Source organism: Ostrea edulis, chromosome 9, assembly GCF_947568905.1.
Source record: "Ostrea edulis chromosome 9, xbOstEdul1.1, whole genome shotgun sequence".
NCBI lineage: Eukaryota > Metazoa > Mollusca > Bivalvia > Ostreida > Ostreidae > Ostrea > Ostrea edulis.
Genome location: NC_079172.1, coordinates 69,962,859 through 69,984,607, shown reverse-complemented (window position 1 = coordinate 69,984,607; position 21,749 = coordinate 69,962,859). Strand labels below are relative to the sequence as shown.

The 21,749-nt window shown below is 36.5% G+C and overlaps 1 protein-coding gene across 1 annotated transcript; it reads left to right on the top strand.

Moving 5' to 3' along the window:
* Positions 1 to 374: 374 nt before the first annotated feature.
* On the top strand, positions 375 to 14,655 carry LOC125659034 (dynein assembly factor with WDR repeat domains 1-like). Its single transcript, XM_048890564.2, has 13 exons — positions 375 to 485; positions 2,711 to 2,783; positions 4,014 to 4,105; positions 5,239 to 5,291; positions 5,634 to 5,692; positions 6,453 to 6,575; positions 6,974 to 7,073; positions 7,519 to 7,626; positions 8,152 to 8,258; positions 8,864 to 8,985; positions 9,219 to 9,391; positions 11,241 to 11,403; positions 12,738 to 14,655. Exons 1-13 carry the CDS (start codon positions 446 to 448, stop codon positions 12,770 to 12,772), a joined length of 1,248 nt encoding a protein of 415 aa, XP_048746521.1. The 5' UTR covers positions 375 to 445; the 3' UTR covers positions 12,773 to 14,655.
* Positions 14,656 to 21,749: the final 7,094 nt, after the last annotated feature.

Here is a 21,749-nt window from a genome sequence, read left to right as displayed (position 1 = left end):
TGGATGAAAATATAGATATCAGCAATATTTGTCTATTCATTTCTAAATTTATCGCCTAGCTGAGTAGCTCAGTAGGTTAGCACGTCGACTGCTGAACTGTATATCGCGGGTTTTAAATTTTTATCAAATTGGTTTCTACTAAAACTGCATTTTTTGACTAAATAAAGTTTTGAAAGTTTTCAGTTTCAAAATATTGTTGTACATGTCCTCTACTTTTCATTCATATCAAATTTCTCCGATGTAGCATATGTCCTTAATGATGGTACCGAATTTTAGCAGGAATATTGGGAAAGTCTTGCAAAATCAATCGGAACACGAAACATTCATCGTACAACTCTCTCTTACTTTTTTTTTTTTTTGAAGAGTACACTCCCTTTGAATTCATATCCCAACATGCAACAAAAATTAAGATATTTTTAGCTGTTAGAAACCAAGCACCTTGAATATGAAGTTAAAGCGCTTTTTGCTACGGTATTACCCTCCTGGTGAGTAGAATGCAAGAATAAAGCTGCAATAATTTAAAATTCGATGTATTCAGAGTAAAAATTTCTTGGATCTTCCCAAAGAAACAAAGTAAATTTTGGTCGCGATGAACGCTACCATCGCTAAGTATGTTGATTCATCATGGCTGCAAGAGCACATTGTCGGTTCCTTCAGATAGTTTTCAGTCTTAGATTGCTGAATTTTTAGGACTCGCTGTAAAATCGTGTATATATTAACAACGTATTTTCGACTCTGATCCTACTACCGACTATTTGCCTTTGGTCCTAAATTCCCAACATATCAATCAGTATATAATATCTAAACAGATTATCCTTGTGGTACTACAATTACTGAAATGACAAAAATAAAATAAAATAAAAATCAAGACATAAACAGAGAATTGGAACTCATTCAGTTTTAAAATGATGGGTCCAACTATAAATAGGTTGGGAACACTTTCCATATAGCCCAGTGAGATCTCACTAAAACATCCCTCTTTAATGAAAATCAAAATCACACGGCCTCTCACCTCTGGTCGGCACGGGTTCGAATCCTGCTCGCGCCGGTAAATGAGAGTTTCCCAGTTTACTTGCGGAAGTGTGGTGGTCTCTTCCCAGGTACATTGTATCTGGGTTCTCTCTTCCACCAATAAAAAACTGGGTGACACCAGATAACTGAAAAATTGTTGAGTGTGGCAGAAAACATTAATCAATCAATCTATTTTGAAGATTTATTATGTTCAGAGAATTCATAAAAAAATTAAATTTTCGTAAAGAAACTATTTGGAGTGTTGAGCACCTTAAATCCCTTCTTCGGCTTTTAATGGAAATGCAGATATAATTAATATGTATACGGTGTGACCGTTGGACCGAGCGAATCATGTAATGGTTATTAGAGTGTCCCAAGTGGTAATCATAATTCCATTAAGTACGGTAGATTATGATTCATTTAAAAATATATATTTTTAATGAAATTTTCCTTGCGCTAAAACCCAGTAAGATCTCAATATTCAAGGGGTTTATATGGGGAGAACAGTTTTACAGGATCCGCCTATTCATTGAACACGGGAAATAAAACGCAAGGCGACGTCAACTGTGCATTGTGACGTCATATTTAGCGTCGACTTTTTTTCTCTTTTTCAAAGCAAACAATTATAAACAACAATAATACATTCCGTATGCAATGAAAAAGGCCGTTATAAAACTAAACAAAATTAACCAATAAATTCAAAATGGTAAAAAAGTAACCGTAATTTTATCGTATATTCTCATTCAAAGAAACTCATGAACTCGTTCATCTATTTAGTCGTATTACGGTTTTATATGTAATTATTTGCTCAAACCTGTTATAATGATAATTATACTATTCACTTTAAACAAACTGAGTGTTTAAATTACGAATTGCACGTCAGAGTCTTCTATTATTGACATTCAAAATAAAACACGAATAACTGTTGAAGCAAGTAATGAAAAAATAAAAGGCGGCGCCCATATGGATCACAAAAATTTCTGTGAACGTATATAGAGATTATCTCTTTTTCTTTTGCTGATTTTGACTTTTTTCTTTTACATACGTGTTACCTTTAGAGCCTTGCTTCGCGGACGGGCTGAAGGCCCGTCCGAGCCTCGCTCAGTATATATATAAAAATCAACTTCTAGTGAATTGTACACTATAGGTAAAACGGGGCTTAATGTCCTTACATGCGAGTCCTGTAAAAAAAAAAGAAGAAAAAAAAAGGAGCTGTTCCCAATTTAAAATTGACTTTTTTCCAAATTCTGACAGAAAATTCTAAATTATCAGCTCGCGGGCATAGTAAAAAATGGGATCTGTGTGTTGTTGCATAAAATCTATTATATCTTGGGAATGAGTTGTCTAATAAGATGTGTAAAGTTCGCTTATTTAAATGAAATATACGCACGCAACAAACACTTGATGATAGTTTTTGCTTCATTTTATTTACAGAATATCGTAGTATTTATATCCAACATAAAAAATGGAGCCTGTGTACCTTTAATCACAATATATAAATGACAGGAAAAAAAATTCTACCAATAATGCATTATTTTTAGTCTATTAAGTACTTTTCCCAAAATAACAGTTTTTCGATGTAAAATTCCCAATTGAAAAGGTACTGGACCCTATACCAAAAAGGGGTAAATTAAGCCCTGTTAGAATTATAAGCCTTTCCTTTCACAAATGATTGAGTTTTGTTTTCTTTTTATTTAAGGGATCATATTGGAGTATGAGCAAGGAGGAAACCTGAAAACCAAATCAATAGATCTCCTAGACTTAAAAGTAGAGTAAGTGGTATTTACATTCATCTATCTATCAAAATGAAAGGTTTACTATATAAAGTGAACATTTTGTGGAATCACTGATTTTTTTTAGGAGAATTTTTTACTATGAAGTTATGCATGACATGGAATTGAAAATTGAGCACCTGATAGAAGGGATTTGTTCAAGATGTTTCTGATGTGGGTTTCACCAGTTTGAGCTATGTCAGAAGCAGGATAAAAATCAAATGTATTTTTGTTCCTCACTGCAACGGGGTAGGGGACATAGAAATACCGGTGTCCTTCCCACTTCACCTCTGAAACTGCTCGTTGGATTTTGTTCAAATTTTGTAGGATTGTTAGTCACCATATATACTTACTTACTTACTTAGTCCTCTTCGTGCTTGTCAGCACATAAGGCCGTCACCAGAGACTTCCATGTTGGTCTGTTTCGCCCATTTCTGGACCTGTCCCCAACTCCAGTTGTTATTTTTCATTTCTTTCTCCACCGATCTTCTCCAGGTCTCTCTTGGTCTTCCTCTCTTTCTCTTGCCAGTTGGTGACCATTTCAAAGCAACCCTTGGGATGGAATTTGGGTACATTCTGCATACATGTCCTATCCACAGCCATTTTTCTTTCTGATCATCTGGGATAGAGGAGTGGTGTTTGTCCTTTTGTACAGTTCGTCATTTGAGATGGTATTAGGCCAGAAGATGCGCAATATTCTGTGGAGACATCGGGTCTGAAATACATCCAGCTTGTTGGAAATAGACTTGGTTACTTTCCAAGATTCAGCACCATATAGTAGGACCCCAAGCACGTTGCTCTTGAAGATCTTAATTTTGGTGTTGGTGCTAAACTTTATTGACCTCCAGATGTTCCACAGAGCAGCATACGCTCCTGTGACTTTAGAAATGCGAGCTTGTACATCTGCCTCTGACCACCATATATACAGTTGATCATATTGTGCAGCCAATTTGATTTGACCAATTTCACAGGAGTCATGGGACTTCATTGAATTTGTGCTTGCCGCACTATAGGAACACTGGGTGCAACTCCTCTGAACCGCTCAACAGATTTCATTAAAATTTTGTAGGATTGTTAGTCACAATATATAGTTGATCATATTCCACTGCAATTTTGATTCTACAAATTTTACAGGATCGAGTTGTTTGCGGTGGTAGGGGACATGGCTATGCTTAGTAATCTTGTTAAAATTTATCTGTTGACTTTTATGTTGTTGTTTTTTTTTAACAGAACTGATGTTGATGCTGTTGTGGACGAGATATCTCGAAAGGAACCATTGATTACGGCATCCAAAGCAGAACAAGTCCGAAAACTTGTACAAAGTATGTGTATCTGTCAGTAACCCATGTACATACTGTCTTATTGAGAAGTCGGAAAACTTGTACAAAGTATGTGTATCTGTCAGTGACCCATGTACATACTGTCTTATTGAGAAGTCAGAAAACTTTACTCACTTACCATGCAATAAACCAATGCCCATTCTTTTGAACAAATTTCTACTGTAATTACAACTTGTATTAAGGTGTCCAATAAAATTATTGTAGCTGTTTCTTTGAGAGATAGTTTTGTAAAGATTTTTATGGTCCCATTATTGAAATTGGGGAGGATGGAGGTAAGGTATAAATGAGTATGTCACCCTTTTGGCTGTCTGGGTTAGTTTCCGATCGGGGGGGGGGGGGGGGGGGGGGGGGGGATATATAACTGAGTATGTCACCCTTTTAGCTGTCTGGGTTAGTTTCCGACCAGTGTGTGTGTGTGGGGGGGGGGGGGGAGTATAACTGAGTGTGTCATCCTTTTGGCTGTCTGGGTTAGTTTCCGACCTTTCTTGAAAACACTTCGTGGTATGATGTTTATATAATGCACCATGGGTTGGTACACGATGAAGAGCTTACTTGGGATTTTTGTATGGGTCTGGGAGTTGATGGGGGCCACTAGTATTGAAAATAGAAATTTGATTTCCAAACTCTATTTTGAGAAGGCTTTGTTTTTGGGATGTTTTGTATTCTAAACTGAAAATGCATTGTTAGTCAGGGATTAAGTGAAACTTAGGCCAAACATAGTAATGGGTAATTTTATTTGGGGGGGGGGAGAGAAGGGGGCAGGGTGTTTATGTCATTCAGATACACTCGGTCTCTATGGAAATGTATTTGAAGAAGTAAAAAATGAATCCTCTTCCAAACTTGAGACATCACCTCTGCTGTAGCTCCACGCTTGATCTGGATAATGTGTTTTAAACAAGCTGTAATCTTACAGAATTAACTGTGAAACTACTCACAAGTTTGTCCTTTCCGACCAGAGTTTTGTAGAAAAGTTTAGGTACCACCTCCCTGTGACCTGTCTTTAACATTTCATGAGTATCTCTTATTTGATGGGAATAAGACTCTTGGTAAGCCTGGGTTTTATCCAGCTTTTAGATGTTACTACCCATTTGATGTTTAATTGTTTGGTATTACAGGATTACAAGAAAAACTAGCCCAGAAAGATGATCATCACTTTTACTTATTCAAGGTAAACAGCCTGAATCATTATTCTAACTAGGGTGATTTTATACATGAGACATACTTTGTCAATGAGATTAACTGTATTGCATTTTGATATTATGATCATCACTTTTACTTATTCAAGGTAAACAGCCTGAATCATTATTCTAACTATGGTAATTTTATACATGAGACATACTTTGTCAATGAGATTAACTGTATTGCATTTTGATATTATGATCATCACTTTTACTTATTCAAGGTAAACAGCCTGAATCATTATTCTAACTATGGTGATTTTATACATGAGACATACTTTTTCAATGAGATTAACTGTATTGCATTTTGAAATATTTTCCCTCTGTTGTAGGTGCTAAGAGCCCATATCTTACCGTTAACAAATGTTGCATTTAACAAGTCAGGATCCAGGTAGGAAAAGTAGCAATCAAATTCTTATGATCACAATGTGATGTCATAGGTCACAATGTAAAGTCATAGGTCACAATGTAAAGTCATAGGTCACAATGTAAAGTCATAGGTCACAGTAATGAAGTCATAGGTCACAGTGATGAAGTCGTAGATTACCTTAACAAAGGTATAGCTTACTTTGATAAAAGCTATAGCTCATCTTAATAATGTCTTAGCTCATCGTGATAAATTTAAGCTCAGTGATGAAATCAGAGCACACAGTGATGAAATCATAGCTCACCGTGTTAAAATCATTGTGAGGGTGGATATAGTATTAAATTGGACTGTTTGTATGGGTGAGTGTGTCAATGTTTTTTTGTGTAACACTGAGTTGTAGTCACTCTACAGGCCACCTTTTTTTGCTTGATTGATTTGATATTTCACATGTAGCTTTGTTATCAAGAGGAAGAAACCTATTGATTTTGGGGTCCAAAGGTCAAGGTCACTGTGAGACGTCATTGAAAAAGTTTGTAGTCACTCTACAGGCCACATTTTTTGCTCGATTGATTTGATATTTCACAAGTAGCTTTGTTATCAAGAGAGGAAGAACCCTGTTAAATTTGGGGATCAAAAGTCAAGGTGACTGGGAAACTTCAAAGGAAGACTTTGTAGACATTCATTGCGAGGGAACATGCCCTGCGTTGCAGAGCTCTTGTTCCCCTTTGCACTGCTTTTGTTGAGTCACATTGATTTTGACGGTCGGTATGGCTTTCTCTTGCAGTTTTATCACGGGGAGCTATGACAGGACCTGTAAGGTGTGGGACACCGCATCAGGGGAGGAGCTACACACCTTAGAGGGACACCGCAATGTTGTTTACGCCATTGCATTCAACAATCCTTATGGGTAAGTGGTCAGGGAGCAGCTCAAACAGTGTCTGAGTTCTGTGAAGCATACAATCACATCAGGAAATGACGATTTTCAAAAAGAGTAGGATGTGATTGTGAAACGCTATGTCCCAGATAATGGCCATGTTTGACCTTGGTAAATTTGACCTTGACAAATGACATTGAACTTTATCAGTCACATAAATTTGATCTTGAGGTTTCTCTTTATCCAAAATAGAATGTCTGTCTTATATACATGTAATTTTAAAAGTTATGACCAAGGTTAAAGTTGCAGACAGACATAGAAACAGAGAGAGTGATGACTTTCCTCTTTTTCAGTTTAATAGGAGACATAAAGTACCCAAGATTGTTGTGTTTGATAGATATTCTATACTTCAAATTCAATTTTGATTTTAGAGACAAGATTGCTACTGGTTCCTTTGACAAAACTTGCAAACTGTGGAATTCAGAAACTGGAAAATGCTACCATACTTTTAGAGGGCATTCTGCTGAAATTGTAAGTTCATCAACAATACTTGCAGATATTAATCACATTATTTGAAAATAATCAACTTTATAAGATTTTTATTACCATATACCAGGTGGTTTTTTTTTTTCACGAGATTTTAAAATTAGCTTATTTTAGCGGTTAGATAGGTTTCCACCAAATTTCTCTCGCCAAATATGCACCCAATTGTGACTTCAATATTTGCAAGAGTGATAACTCTTCCTTGTCTGCCAAAATTTATTCCGCTATAATTATTAGCAAACTTTTGAGCCAAATTTTAGACCCGCAGAAAAAATCCGCTATATTGGTATTAAAAACTCCAAGCTTTATCCAGGGTATGATTTTCAGCCAATCGGCAAATATGACATTGATAAATTTCTAATTGAGAATCTACTTCTGTATTTATGTTTTGTTAATCAATGAAATTTGTTTCTTTGCAATATTTGTTTTGTAGGTTTGCCTGAGCTTTAATCCTCAGAGTTCTGTCGTGGCAACCGGGAGTATGGACACTTCGGCCAAATTATGGGACGTCCAAACGGGACAGGAACTAGTCTCCTTATCGGTAAACAACACGCATTGTAATCTCCGAGTACGATAATGGAAGAACATTAAGTTTCATTAGTGAGACTAGTATATCTAAAGTTTCATATTTTCATATCTTTTGATTTTAGCCTAAGGTTGGTAAAATTGTGTGACACAGATTAATCTCGAATTTGTCACAGATTAGAATTCAGAGAGTTGAAAATCTAAATTTGATCAGCTTTGTGTCTTCACTTTCGTGTGTTTAATTAACACCTCACATCTGAAGTACCAATCTGCAAAATGCTCATCCATTTAAAAACAATATTTGACTATGAAAGCTGGTACCTACAGATTTGAAAGCTGGTACCCACAGATTTACTGAGTTTTACTTCACACGTGTACTAGTACTTTATTTTATTTTTAAAAAAAAGCAATATTCATTTAAAATTTTAAATTGTCTTCTTGATAGTAAGTAGATATGTGAGTAATTAGTCTATGGTGTATCTTGTTGTTAGAAAGTAGACATACGAGTAATTAGTCTTAGGTGTATCTCATTTCATTACAGGGTCATTCTGCTGAGATTATCTCCCTTTCTTTTAACTCGACTGGAACACAGCTGATCACTGGATCCTTTGACCATACTGTGTCAGTCTGGGACATCAATTCAGGAAAGTAAGTCATTTCATTTCCCATATAATCATAAGGAACCCCCCCCCCATTAATCAGGACATAAAAATGATGTGTGTTGTCATAATGGTTTTACCATATGCAAATATTTGAATTTTGATTTCACAAAAGACTAAAAATTTCCCTACACAAATGTTACATTACATCAGGGAAATGTGTTACATATGGGAAGCAGAATTGTATGTAGGATATGTAGAAATGAATTCATCATCTGCGTCTCATAAGGGGTATATGGGAGTATACCACGGGTCGTGGTGTAAGAAGGAAATTGACAGGTTGTGGAATACAGGAATTAACCCCAGGTTATTTTCCCAGTACATATTCACCCTCAGGGAATTTATCCACGGTCAACTTCCCCCCCCTCTCTCTCTCTCTCTCTCTCTCTCTCTCTCTCTCTCTCTCTCTCTCTATCTCTCTCTCTCTCTCCCCCCCCCCCCTTCCGAGATCAAAGATTAGAGACATTATATTATATATTTTTTGTCCATCAGGATGTATATCTGCGACATCAACCTTGAATTAGCATAGACAAAATAGAGCCTTCATGATTTGTGAATTGAAAGGTCACATGATATGTATGACTATGTTTTTAGGCGGATACATTCACTAATTGGACACAAGGCGGAGATCAGCAGTGCTCAGTTTAACTGGGACTGTTCACTGATAGCAACTGGCTCTATGGACAAAACCTGTAAAATCTGGGACCCACCCTCAGGTGAACAGTTTTTTTTGTTTGTTTTGTGTAAAAAAAAAACTGCTGAGTGCAGAATGAGATTCAAATCTGATCATAGTTTTACCTTCAAATACAATGTATTTACAAAACAAACTGTACGAAAGGATGATTAAAGTTTTTGGAAAGCCAAGATGTAAATCCCCCCCCCCTCCCCTCCCCTCCCCTCCCCTCCCTAACACACACACACTTTAATGTATCCTGAACTTTCTGTACAGGGCGCTGTATCGGTACTCTGAGGGGACATGATGATGAGGTACTAGACGTGGCATTTGACTACACAGGACAGATGTTACTGACTGCCTCAGCTGATGGAACAGCCCGGTGCTACAATGCTGTCTCTCATAATCTCCTCTCCAAGTTTGAGGGACATGAAGGGGAGATTTCTAAGGTGAGTTGGATGATTCAATCCATAATCTTTTCATTACATATATTTCAAAATTTTATGTAGTTCTAATTTTACAAACCTACAATGAATTGTTCACATTTTCGATAGATGAAACATTTAAATCCTGAACTGATGTGATGTCACAGTCGTCAAGTTTTGTTGTCAAATGTGATGTTTTAATTAAAAGTAGTCCCATGGGATTTACAGTGTGGTTTTTAAGGCCTGGGTAGTCACTATAGCAGTCTTCACAAAAACATTTAAAACTTGCTGGCCAGTCGGACCAGTGAACTGTCTGAATTTACTGGCCCACAGTGAAATTTACTGGCCCCCAAAATTTTCATAGTACATGTTTATCACATACATTATGGAATGCATTGTAAAACTGTACAATTAATTTACTGAAACTATGATTATTAATAATATTCATATCCACCCTAAGACATCCTTTCTGTCGATACCAGAAAAACAACACCGTACATGGTATTTGCTCTTTCTCTTTGCCTGCAAACAACAAGACTACAAATTCACATATTTTTCACAAACCTGAAAACAGCCTGAGTGCACCTTAGGAAGTACCCTTCTCTACCAACATCAAATGTAAACGATTGATTTATTCTATAAACTGTAGAAATTGCATAAAATCAGAGATAACTGAAATTGTCAAAGTTCATTTTAATTTGACAATGCAATAAAGCAGCAGTTACTGGTGTGCAGTGCGATACAGGACGCGGCCATTTTTGTTGTTTCAGTAAGTTGTTCGTTGAATATTCACATGATCAACATACAAGTTATCTTGACAATTACAAGTATAGACATAGTTATCGTTCTTTATTATAAAGAAATAAACAAACCACGATGTCAAAACACTTATTTTATGCGCCATTGATTTATTTTTATTTTGATGGTAATTTAAGTAAATAACACGTTTAGAATATCTAAATCTAACATAATATTTAATGTGACTTACAAAAAGTCTACAAGCCCATCGGACTTCCTGATTTTTTAATTTCACTGACCCGACCCTTAAATTCACTGGCCTCAGTCTTCGGACCACTGAGTTTTCGTGAAGACTGCTATAAAATTATTTAGAAAAAAATATCAAAATGTGTACACTTTGTTATATTCAACTAATGTGAAGGTGGTTATTGAAAATTTTGAACGTAAGGTGGTACCAGCATTATGCTTTTTTAAATGAACTGCTAATTGCTGTCAACAGTGAAATGGTGTACTTTGTTTCACGTCATGTTTATAAACAAAGGATTTCTGCTGATTTTTAAGTCCTCCAAAAGAGTACTGAATATCTTATAATCCAAACCATTAATGGAAATATGGCTGTAATATAAAGTGATTTCAAATGGAGATTGACTAATAATTGTTATATAAAAAAATATCACTTCTTCACAAAGAAAATATTTATTCCTCTATGAGAGGAAAAGGATGAAAATTTTATCGGATATAGCAAAGCTTGATTTTAATTAACTGTTTTTCGCTGGTCCAGGGGGTTCGCTCTAACCATGTTTTACTGTATAATAAAGTTTGGTTATAATGAACTGTTCTTTGCTGGTCCTGGGGGTTCACTATAACCATGTTTTACTGTATAATGAAGTTTGGTTATAATGAACTGGTCTTGGGGGTTCGCTATAACTGTGTTTTACTGTATAATGAAGTTTGGTTATAATGAACTGTTTTTCGCTGGTCCTGGAGGTTCCCTATAACCATGTTTTACTGTATAATGAAGTTTGGTTATAATGAACTGTTTTTCGCTGGTTCTGGAGGTTCACTATAACCACGTTTAATTGTATTGTACTTTTATCTGAACAAGTTTTACACCAATTTTATTATCTTATTTCAGATAACCTTTAACCCACAAGGAACCTCAGTACTAACGGCCAGTTCTGACAAGACAGCTCGTCTTTGGGATCCAGAAACGGGGCGATGCAAGCAGATCTTGGAGGGCCACACAGACGAAATCTTCAGCTGCGCGTTTAATTATGAAGGCAACACCATCATTACTGGTAAAGTCGTTAGCTTCTTTAATTAGAAATACTTCACCTGCTAAGATACAAGCAGATGGGAAGTTCAACATTTATTGTAATTGTTCAGTCATACACTGGGTCACATCTCTTAATTGTCTAATGTCATGCACTTAGATAACATCAGCTTAACAGTAGAACATCACTTTTTATGCCCCCCGAGATCAAAGATCGGGGGGCATATTGTTTTTGTCCTGTAATTCTGTCATCCTGTCTGAAATTTTAACCTTGCTAATAACTTTTGAACAGTAAGTGCTAGAGCTTTGATATTTCACATGAGCATTCCTTGTGACAAGACCTTTCCATGGGTACTAAAGCTTTTGACCTTGACGTTTGACCTACTTTTAAAAAATTGACATTGGTCATAACTTCTAAATGGTAAATATTAGAGCTTTCATATTTCACATGAGCATTTCTTGTGACAAGATCTTTCTACTGGTACCAAGATATTTTTCCTTCTGACCTTGGCCATCTTTGGAATTGACCATTATCGGGGGCATTTGTGTTTCACAAACACATCTTGTTAGTTTAGAAAATAAATGTTGTCTGGTAAATGTGTTAGATTGTTTAGCTGGAATCTAAGTAATGTGATGTATTCATGGTATTTGATGTACAAGCAAATCCAAATCTTTCACAAGAAGTGAACTCTCCAACCATGAAGTGATCGCCCCTAATCATGACATGATTCCCCAAACATGACATGATGATTCCCCAAACATGACATGATGATTCCCCAACCATGACATGACGATTCTCCAACCATGACATGATGATTCCCCAAACATGACATGATGATTCCCCAACCATGACATGACGATTCTCCAACCATGACATGATGATTCCCCAAACATGACATGATGATTCCCCAACCATGACATGACGATTCTCCAACCATGACATGACGATTCTCCAACCATGACATGACGATTCCCCAAACATGACATGATGATTCCCCAACCATGACATGACAATTCTCCAACCATGACATGATGATTCCCCAACCATGACATGACGATTCCCCAACCATGACATGACGATTCCCCAACCATGACATGATGATTCTCCAACCATGACATGATGATTCTCCAACCATGACATGATGATTCCCCAACCATGACATGATGATTCTCCAACCATGACATGATGATTCCCCAACCATGACAGATGACCCCATCCCCACCACTCAAAGCATACTGTAGTTTTTTTTAAATATACCCCCAGGAGAAAGTGATTTTACATGAGACACTTCTGGGAAGCGTATACTGGTATTATTTTTGTCCGCAAATTTTACAATGTAAAGAAATATTCTTTTCCAGGTAGCAAAGATAATACTTGCAGAATATGGAGATGAGAAGAGTCTACGACAGTTGTTCATTTATTTATAACTGACAGTATTATGGTGCCAATGTTTAATGCCTCGATATATGTATGTGTCCCCAGTGAAAGGATGTAAAAGCATTAAACATTCCACGCTATGTTACCTTCACTTCAGAACTCCAAGAGTTTCTTCATTTTAAGGATGTTGTGGTCGGGGAATTTAACAGCCTTCAAAAACTCCTTTTTGCCAAGATTTAACACAAGTATTTGTTTGGCACTTTCTTCATAAAGAAAATGATAAGACAGCAATGTTAAGAATTGGTGTTGAATTGTGATATAAAATGATATGATATACAGATGTTTTCAAACAGCCGTCCAGTGCAACAGAAATCCATTCCTTTCAGTTTATTTACAATTTTTATTTTATTATACATTCCTGTTAGTCTTTTAATTTGGAACTTAAATTGCCGTCCAGTTTACAAACTGAACATGTGTATGATTTTATTACTGTTGTGGTATTTTAATTTAGTGGCATTTCCGCAACTATTTTATGATGTATATTTACAATTATTTTTACAATGTTCCACTTGTATTATACTTGTATTATACTTGTGTTATACTTGTGTTATACTTGTGTTATACTTGTATTATACTTGTATTATACTTGAATTTTAATGAACATTCCATGTAACCTTAAAGAATTTAAGAAGATATCCTGAATATTTATTTATTGACCTAAGGGATATCTGATTCATTGCATTTTTACTTACTATTTCGTCTTTGTAATTTTGCAAGGAACTGCTCAAATTATACATTTTCTTTGTTTTGTTGCAAGGTTAATTCAAGTTAGCATAAATTTTTCCGACTAGGCTCAAAGTGCTCATTTCTTTTTAAATAGAACGCATCCAAAAAATTTGTTGACTTAACATTTGTAATTTAGAATAGTGAATTTTTCAATGTTGTTGTAAGATTTTAAAGCTGTTGTAAGCTAGGGGATGCCTTAGAATTTCTGTGGACACGAGTCTGTCTGTATTGGCATTCAATGAATGACTGGAGAGGTCAAGGTCACAAGAATTCCATGTTTATTTTTAACTTGTTTAGTTTTAGTACAGTGCACATGTATGATCTATGATGTGTTGATAGCTAAACTCAGATGAAGAACAAGCCTATGTTGGTTTTAAGTTTCCTCCTCAGACTTGTGATTAACATGATTTAGAATTTTTTTTTTGTTGTGACAAGTTTTTCCAAACACCTTAAAATTTGAAATTTACATGATAGGACCGTAAATGCGTTAAATCGGATTGTATTTCTTTCTTCACAAATCACAGATTTATTTTGCTTGTGAATTTGCACGGATGCCACATTCTTTTTGTTTAATGTGGAAATATGGTGGAATACGTTGGACAATTATAAAATTGTATGGCATGTGAAAAATTGGATGTTGTTGGGCTTTTCATGCTTGTGTATACTTGTACTTAATTTATTATTTTCAAAAAAGTGACATTACATCATCTATGGGATACATGTTCAAGTAGAATGAATCTGATGAAGAGATGGGATTTTGAATGTAGCAAGTCAAATGGTAAGATTATGTGTATGTACTCATCATGTTTATAATTGATCTGGTAAATTATTTCTGTTGACTAAAATTAAGCTGTATATTGCAACACTATCAGACAAATGAATACATTTTCAGTGATGGAGATTTCTTGTTTTAATTTGTATACAATGTTTTGTGGCTTAATACTATTAGAATCCTTTTAAAGTGTGTAGTTCTTCATTGTGCAGAAGCAATGTTTCAGAGTTTGACAATTTGCCTTTGTTCTGCATATTCATGCAGGTTTCTTTGGTGTATGCCAGTGCAATTTTTGTTCAAATATTCCATAGAAATGCAATTAAAGAATTAAAAAAAATATTTACATAGTGTTGGGTTAATAACACTGTAGTTCTGAGGGAACCAGATTAAATATCTCTGTGTACTGGTTTTGTTTACTTTGTGATTATTTCTGAGTATAGGGAACCAGATTAAACATTTATGTGTTCTGGTTCTGTTTACTTTGGGATTATTTGTGAGTAGAGGGAACCAGATTAAACATGTCTGTGTACTGGTTCTGTTCTGTTTACTTTGGGATTATTTCTGAGTATAGGGAACCAGATTTCTGTGTACTGGTTCTGTTTACTTTGGGATTATTTCTGAGTAGAGGGAACCAGATTTCTGTGTACTGGTTCTGTTTACTTCAGGATTATTTCTGAGTAGAGGGAACCAGATTAAACATTTCTGGTTCTGTTTACTTTGGGATTATAAGACACATGTATTCTATATATTACATGAAATGTTATAAAGTGTTCCAGATTTGTGGTTAGACTGCATTATTTGTTTAATTTATTGAGCAGTCCATCATTAGGAATTTGTCAATTGTTGTGTCCTAATGGGAGGTAACTGTCATCCATCCATGTAGTTAATTGATCTACAAGAGCCAACGGCTGTGATTGTGTACAGTAAATGCCATATCTATAATTCTTCTTTTTTTAAAAGAAATAATTTCGATTTTGAAAACACACGAGGGTGTGAACTGCAACGCTTCACGGTAGCATACTTCGTGAAACGTCTGTAATGGTTAGAACATCTGACTAGTAATGCAGGGTTCATCTGTAATGGTTAGAACATCTGACTAGTAATGCAGGGTTCATCTGTAATGGTTAGAACATCTGACTAGTAATGCAGGGTTCATCTGTAATGGTTAGAACATCTGACTAGTAATGCAGGGTTCATCTGTAATGGTTAGAACACCTGACTAGTAATGCAGGGTTCATCTGTAATGGTTAGAACATCTGACTAGTAATGCAGGGTTCATCTGTGATGGTTAGAACATTTGATTAGTAATGAAGGGTTCATCTGTAATGGTTAGAACACCTGACTAGTAATGCAGGGTTAATCTGTAATGGTTAGAACATCTGACTAGTAATGCAGGGTTCATCTGTAATGGTTAGAACACCTGACTAGTAATGCAGGGTTCATCTGTAATGGTTAGAATATCTGACTAGTAATGCAGGGTTCATCTGTGATGGTTAGAACATTTGATTAGTAATGAAGAGTTCATCTGTAATGGTTAGAACATCTGACTAGTAATACAGGGTTCATCTGTAATGGTTAAAACACCTGACTAGTAATGCACGGTTCACCTTTAATGGTTAGAACATCTGACTAGTAATGCAGGGTTCATCTGTAATGGTTAGAACACCTGACTAGTAATGCAGGGTTCATCTGTAATGGTTAGAACATCTGACTAGTAATGCAGGGTTCATCTGTAATGGTTAGAACATCTGACTAGTAATGCAGGGTTCATCTGTGATGGTTAGAACACCTGACTAGTAATGCAGGGTTCATCTGTAATGGTTAGAATATCTGACTAGTAATGCAGGGTTCATCTGTGATGGTTAGAACATCTTACTAGTAATACAGGGTTCATCTGTAATGGTTAAAACATCTGAATAGTAATGCACGGTCCACCTTTAATGGTTAGAACATCTGACTAGTAATGCAGGGTTCATCTGTAATGGTTAGAGCACCTGACTAGTAATGCAGGGTTCATCTGTAATGGTTTGAATATCTGACTAGTAATACAGGGTTCATCTGTAATGGTTAGAACACCTGACTAGTAATGCAGAGTTCATCTGTAATGGTTAGAACATCTGACTAGTAATGCAGGGTTAATCTGTAATGGTTAGAACATCTGACTAGTAATGCAGGGTTCATCTGTGATGGTTAGAACATCTGACTAGTAATGCAGGGTTCATTTGTGATGGTTAGAACATCTGACTAGTAACCTGTAATGGTTAAAACATCTGACTAGTAATGCAGGGTTAATCTGTAATGGTTAGAACATCTGACTAGTAATGCAGGGTTCATCTGTAATGGTTAGAACACCTGACTAGTAATGTAGGTTTCATCTGTAATGGTTAGAACATCTGACTAGTAATGCAGGGTTCATCTGTAATGGTTAGAACATCTGACTAGTAATGCAGGGTTCATCTGTGATGGTTAGAACACCTGACTAGTAATGCAGGGTTCATCTGTAATGGTTAGAATATCTGACTAGTAATGCAGGGTTCATCTGTGATGGTTAGAACATCTGACTAGTAATACAGGGTTCATCTGTAATGGTTAAAACACCTGACTAGTAATGCACGGTTCACCTTTAATGGTTAGAACATCTGACTAGTAATGCAGGGTTCATCTGTAATGGTTAGAACATCTGACTAGTAATGCAGGGTTCATCTGTGATGGTTAGAACATCTGACTAGTAATGCAGGGTTCATTTGTGATGGTTAGAACATCTGACTAGTAACCTGTAATGGTTAAAACATCTGACTAGTAATGCAGGGTTCATCTGTAATGGTTAGAACATCTGACTAGTACTGCAGGGATCATCTGTAATGGTTAGAACATCTGACTAGTAATGCAGGGTTCATCTGTGATGGTTAGAACATTTGATTAGTAATGAAGGGTTCATCTGTAATGGTTAGAACACCTGACTAGTAATGCAGGGTTAATCTGTAATGGTTAGAACATCTGACTGGTAATGCAGGGTTCATCTGTAATGGTTAGAACACCTGACTAGTAATGCAGGGTTCATCTGTAATGGTTAGAATATCTGACTAGTAATGCAGGGTTCATCTGTGATGGTTAGAACATTTGATTAGTAATAAAGAGTTCATCTGTAATGGTTAGAACATCTGACTAGTAATACAGGGTTCATCTGTAATGGTTAAAACACCTGACTAGTAATGCACGGTTCACCTTTAATGGTTAGAACATCTGACTAGTAATGCAGGGTTCATCTGTAATGGTTAGAACACCTGACTAGTAATGCAGGGTTCATCTGTAATGGTTAGAACATCTGACTAGTAATGCAGGGTTCATCTGTAATGGTTAGAACATCTGACTAGTAATGCAGGGTTCATCTGTGATGGTTAGAACACCTGACTAGTAATGCAGGGTTCATCTGTAATGGTTAGAATATCTGACTAGTAATGCAGGGTTCATCTGTGATGGTTAGAACATCTTACTAGTAATACAGGGTTCATCTGTAATGGTTAAAACACCTGACTAGTAATGCACGGTCCACCTTTAATGGTTAGAACATCTGACTAGTAATGCAGGGTTCATCTGTAATGGTTAGAGCACCTGACTAGTAATGCAGGGTTCATCTGTAATGGTTTGAATATCTGACTAGTAATACAGGGTTCATCTGTAATGGTTAGAACACCTGACTAGTAATGCAGAGTTCATATGTAATGGTTAGAACATCTGACTAGTAATGCAGGGATCATCTGTGATGGTTAGAACATCTGACTAGTAATGCAGGGTTCATCTGTAATGGTTAGAACATCTGACTAGTAATGCAGGATTCATTTGTGATGGTTAGAACATCTGACTAGTAACCTGTAATGGTTAAAACATCTGACTAGTAATGCAGGGTTCATCTGTAATGGTTAGAACATCTGACTAGTAATGCAGGGTTCATCTGTAATGGTTAGAACACCTGACTAGTAATGCAGGGTTCATCTGTAATGGTTAGAACATCTGACTAGTAATGCAGGGTTCATCTGTGATGGTTAGAACATCTGACTAGTAATGCAGGGTTCATTTGTGATGGTTAGAACATCTGACTAGTAACCTGTAATGGTTAAAACATCTGACTAGTAATGCAGGGTTCATCTGTAATGGTTAGAACATCTGACTAGTAATGCAGGGTTCATCTGTAATGGTTAGAACACCTGACTAGTAATGCAGGGTTCATCTGTAATGGTTAGAACATCTGACTAGTAATGCAGGGTTCATCTGTGATGGTTAGAACATTTGATTAGTAATGAAGGGTTCATCTGTAATGGTTAGAACACCTGACTAGTAATGCAGGGTTCATCTGTAATGGTTTGAATATCTGACTAGTAATACAGGGTTCATCTGTAATGGTTAGAACACCTGACTAGTAATGCAGAGTTCATATGTAATGGTTAGAACATCTGACTAGTAATGCAGGGATCATCTGTGATGGTTAGAACATCTGACTAGTAATGCAGGGTTCATCTGTAATGGTTAGAACATCTGACTAGTAATGCAGGATTCATTTGTGATGGTTAGAACATCTGACTAGTAACCTGTAATGGTTAAAACATCTGACTAGTAATGCAGGGTTCATCTGTAATGGTTAGAACATCTGACTAGTAATGCAGGGTTCATCTGTAATGGTTAGAACACCTGACTAGTAATGCAGGGTTCATCTGTGATGGTTAGAACATCTGACTAGTAATGCAGGGTTCATTTGTGATGGTTAGAACATCTGACTAGTAACCTGTAATGGTTAAAACATCTGACTAGTAATGCAGGGTTCATCTGTAATGGTTAGAACATCTGACTAGTAATGCAGGGTTCATCTGTAATGGTTAGAACACCTGACTAGTAATGCAGGGTTCATCTGTAATGGTTAGAACATCTGACTAGTAATGCAGGGTTCATCTGTGATGGTTAGAACATTTGATTAGTAATGAAGGGTTCATCTGTAATGGTTAGAACACCTGACTAGTAATGCAGGGTTAATCTGTAATGGTTAGAACATCTGACTAGTAATGCAGGGTTCATCTGTAATGGTTAGAACACCTGACTAGTAATGCAGGGTTCATCTGTAATGGTTAGAATATCTGACTAGTAATGCAGGGTTCATCTGTGATGGTTAGAACATTTGATTAGTAATGAAGAGTTCATCTGTAATGGTTAGAACATCTGACAAGTAATACAGGGTTCATCTGTAATGGTTAGAACACCTGACTAGTAATGCAGGGTTAATCTGTAATGGTTAGAACATCTGACTAGTAATGCAGGGTTCATCTGTAATGGTTAGAACACCTGACTAGTAATGCAGGGTTCATCTGTAATGGTTAGAACATCTGACTAGTAATGCAGGGTTCATCTGTAATGGTTAGAACACCTGACTAGTAATGCAGGGTTCATCTGTAATGGTTAGAACATCTGACTAGTAATGCAGGGTTCATCTGTGATGGTTAGAACATTTGATTAGTAATGAAGGGTTCATCTGTAATGGTTAGAACACCTGACTAGTAATGCAGGGTTCATCTGTAATGGTTTGAATATCTGACTAGTAATACAGGGTTCATCTGTAATGGTTAGAACACCTGACTAGTAATGCAGAGTTCATATGTAATGGTTAGAACATCTGACTAGTAATGCAGGGATCATCTGTGATGGTTAGAACATCTGACTAGTAATGCAGGGTTCATCTGTAATGGTTAGAACATCTGACTAGTAATGCAGGATTCATTTGTGATGGTTAGAACATCTGACTAGTAACCTGTAATGGTTAAAACATCTGACTAGTAATGCAGGGTTCATCTGTAATGGTTAGAACATCTGACTAGTAATGCAGGGTTCATCTGTAATGGTTAGAACACCTGACTAGTAATGCAGGGTTCATCTGTGATGGTTAGAACATCTGACTAGTAATGCAGGGTTCATTTGTGATGGTTAGAACATCTGACTAGTAACCTGTAATGGTTAAAACATCTGACTAGTAATGCAGGGTTCATCTGTAATGGTTAGAACATCTGACTAGTAATGCAGGGTTCATCTGTAATGGTTAGAACACCTGACTAGTAATGCAGGGTTCATCTGTAATGGTTAGAACATCTGACTAGTAATGCAGGGTTCATCTGTGATGGTTAGAACATTTGATTAGTAATGAAGGGTTCATCTGTAATGGTTAGAACACCTGACTAGTAATGCAGGGTTAATCTGTAATGGTTAGAACATCTGACTAGTAATGCAGGGTTCATCTGTAATGGTTAGAACACCTGACTAGTAATGCAGGGTTCATCTGTAATGGTTAGAATATCTGACTAGTAATGCAGGGTTCATCTGTGATGGTTAGAACATTTGATTAGTAATGAAGAGTTCATCTGTAATGGTTAGAACATCTGACAAGTAATACAGGGTTCATCTGTAATGGTTAAAACACCTGACTAGTAATGCACGGTTCACCTTTAATGGTTAGAACATCTGACTAGTAATGCAGGGTTCATCTGTAATGGTTAGAACACCTGACTAGTAATGCAGGGTTCATCTGTAATGGTTAGAACATCTGACTAGTAATGCAGGGTTCATCTGTGACGGTTAGAACATCTGACTAGTAATGCAGGGTTCATCTGTAATGGTTAGAACATCTGACTAGTAATGCAGGGTTCATCTGTGATGGTTAGAACACCTGACTAGGAATACAGGGTTCATCTGTAATGGTTAAAACACCTGACTAGTAATGCAGGGTTCATCTTTAATGGTTAGAACATCTGACTAGTAATGCAGGGATCATCTGTGATGGTTAGAACACCTGACTAGTAATGCAGGGTTCATCTGTAATGGTTAAAACACCTGACTAGGAATACAGGGATCATCTGTAATGGTTAGAACATCTGACTAGTAATGCAGGGTTCATCTGTAATGGTTAGAACATCTGACTAGTAATGCAGGGTTCATCTGTAATGGTTAGAACATCTGACTAGTAATGCGGGGTTCATCTGTAATGGTTAGAACATCTGACTAGTAATGCAGGGTTCATCTGTGATGGTTAGAACATCTGACTAGTAATACAGGGTTCATCTGTAATGGTTAAAACACCTGACTAGTAATGCACGGTCCACCTTTAATGGTTAGAACATCTGACTAGTAATGCAGGGTTCATCTGTAATGGTTAGAGCACCTGACTAGTAATGCAGGGTTCATCTGTAATGGTTTGAATATCTGACTAGTAATACAGGGTTCATCTGTAATGGTTAGAACACCTGACTAGTAATGCAGAGTTCATCTGTAATGGTTAGAACATCTGACTAGTAATGCAGGGATCATCTGTGATGGTTAGAACATCTGACTAGTAATGCAGGGTTCATCTGTAATGGTTAGAACATCTGACTAGTAATGCAGGGTTCATCTGTAATGGTTA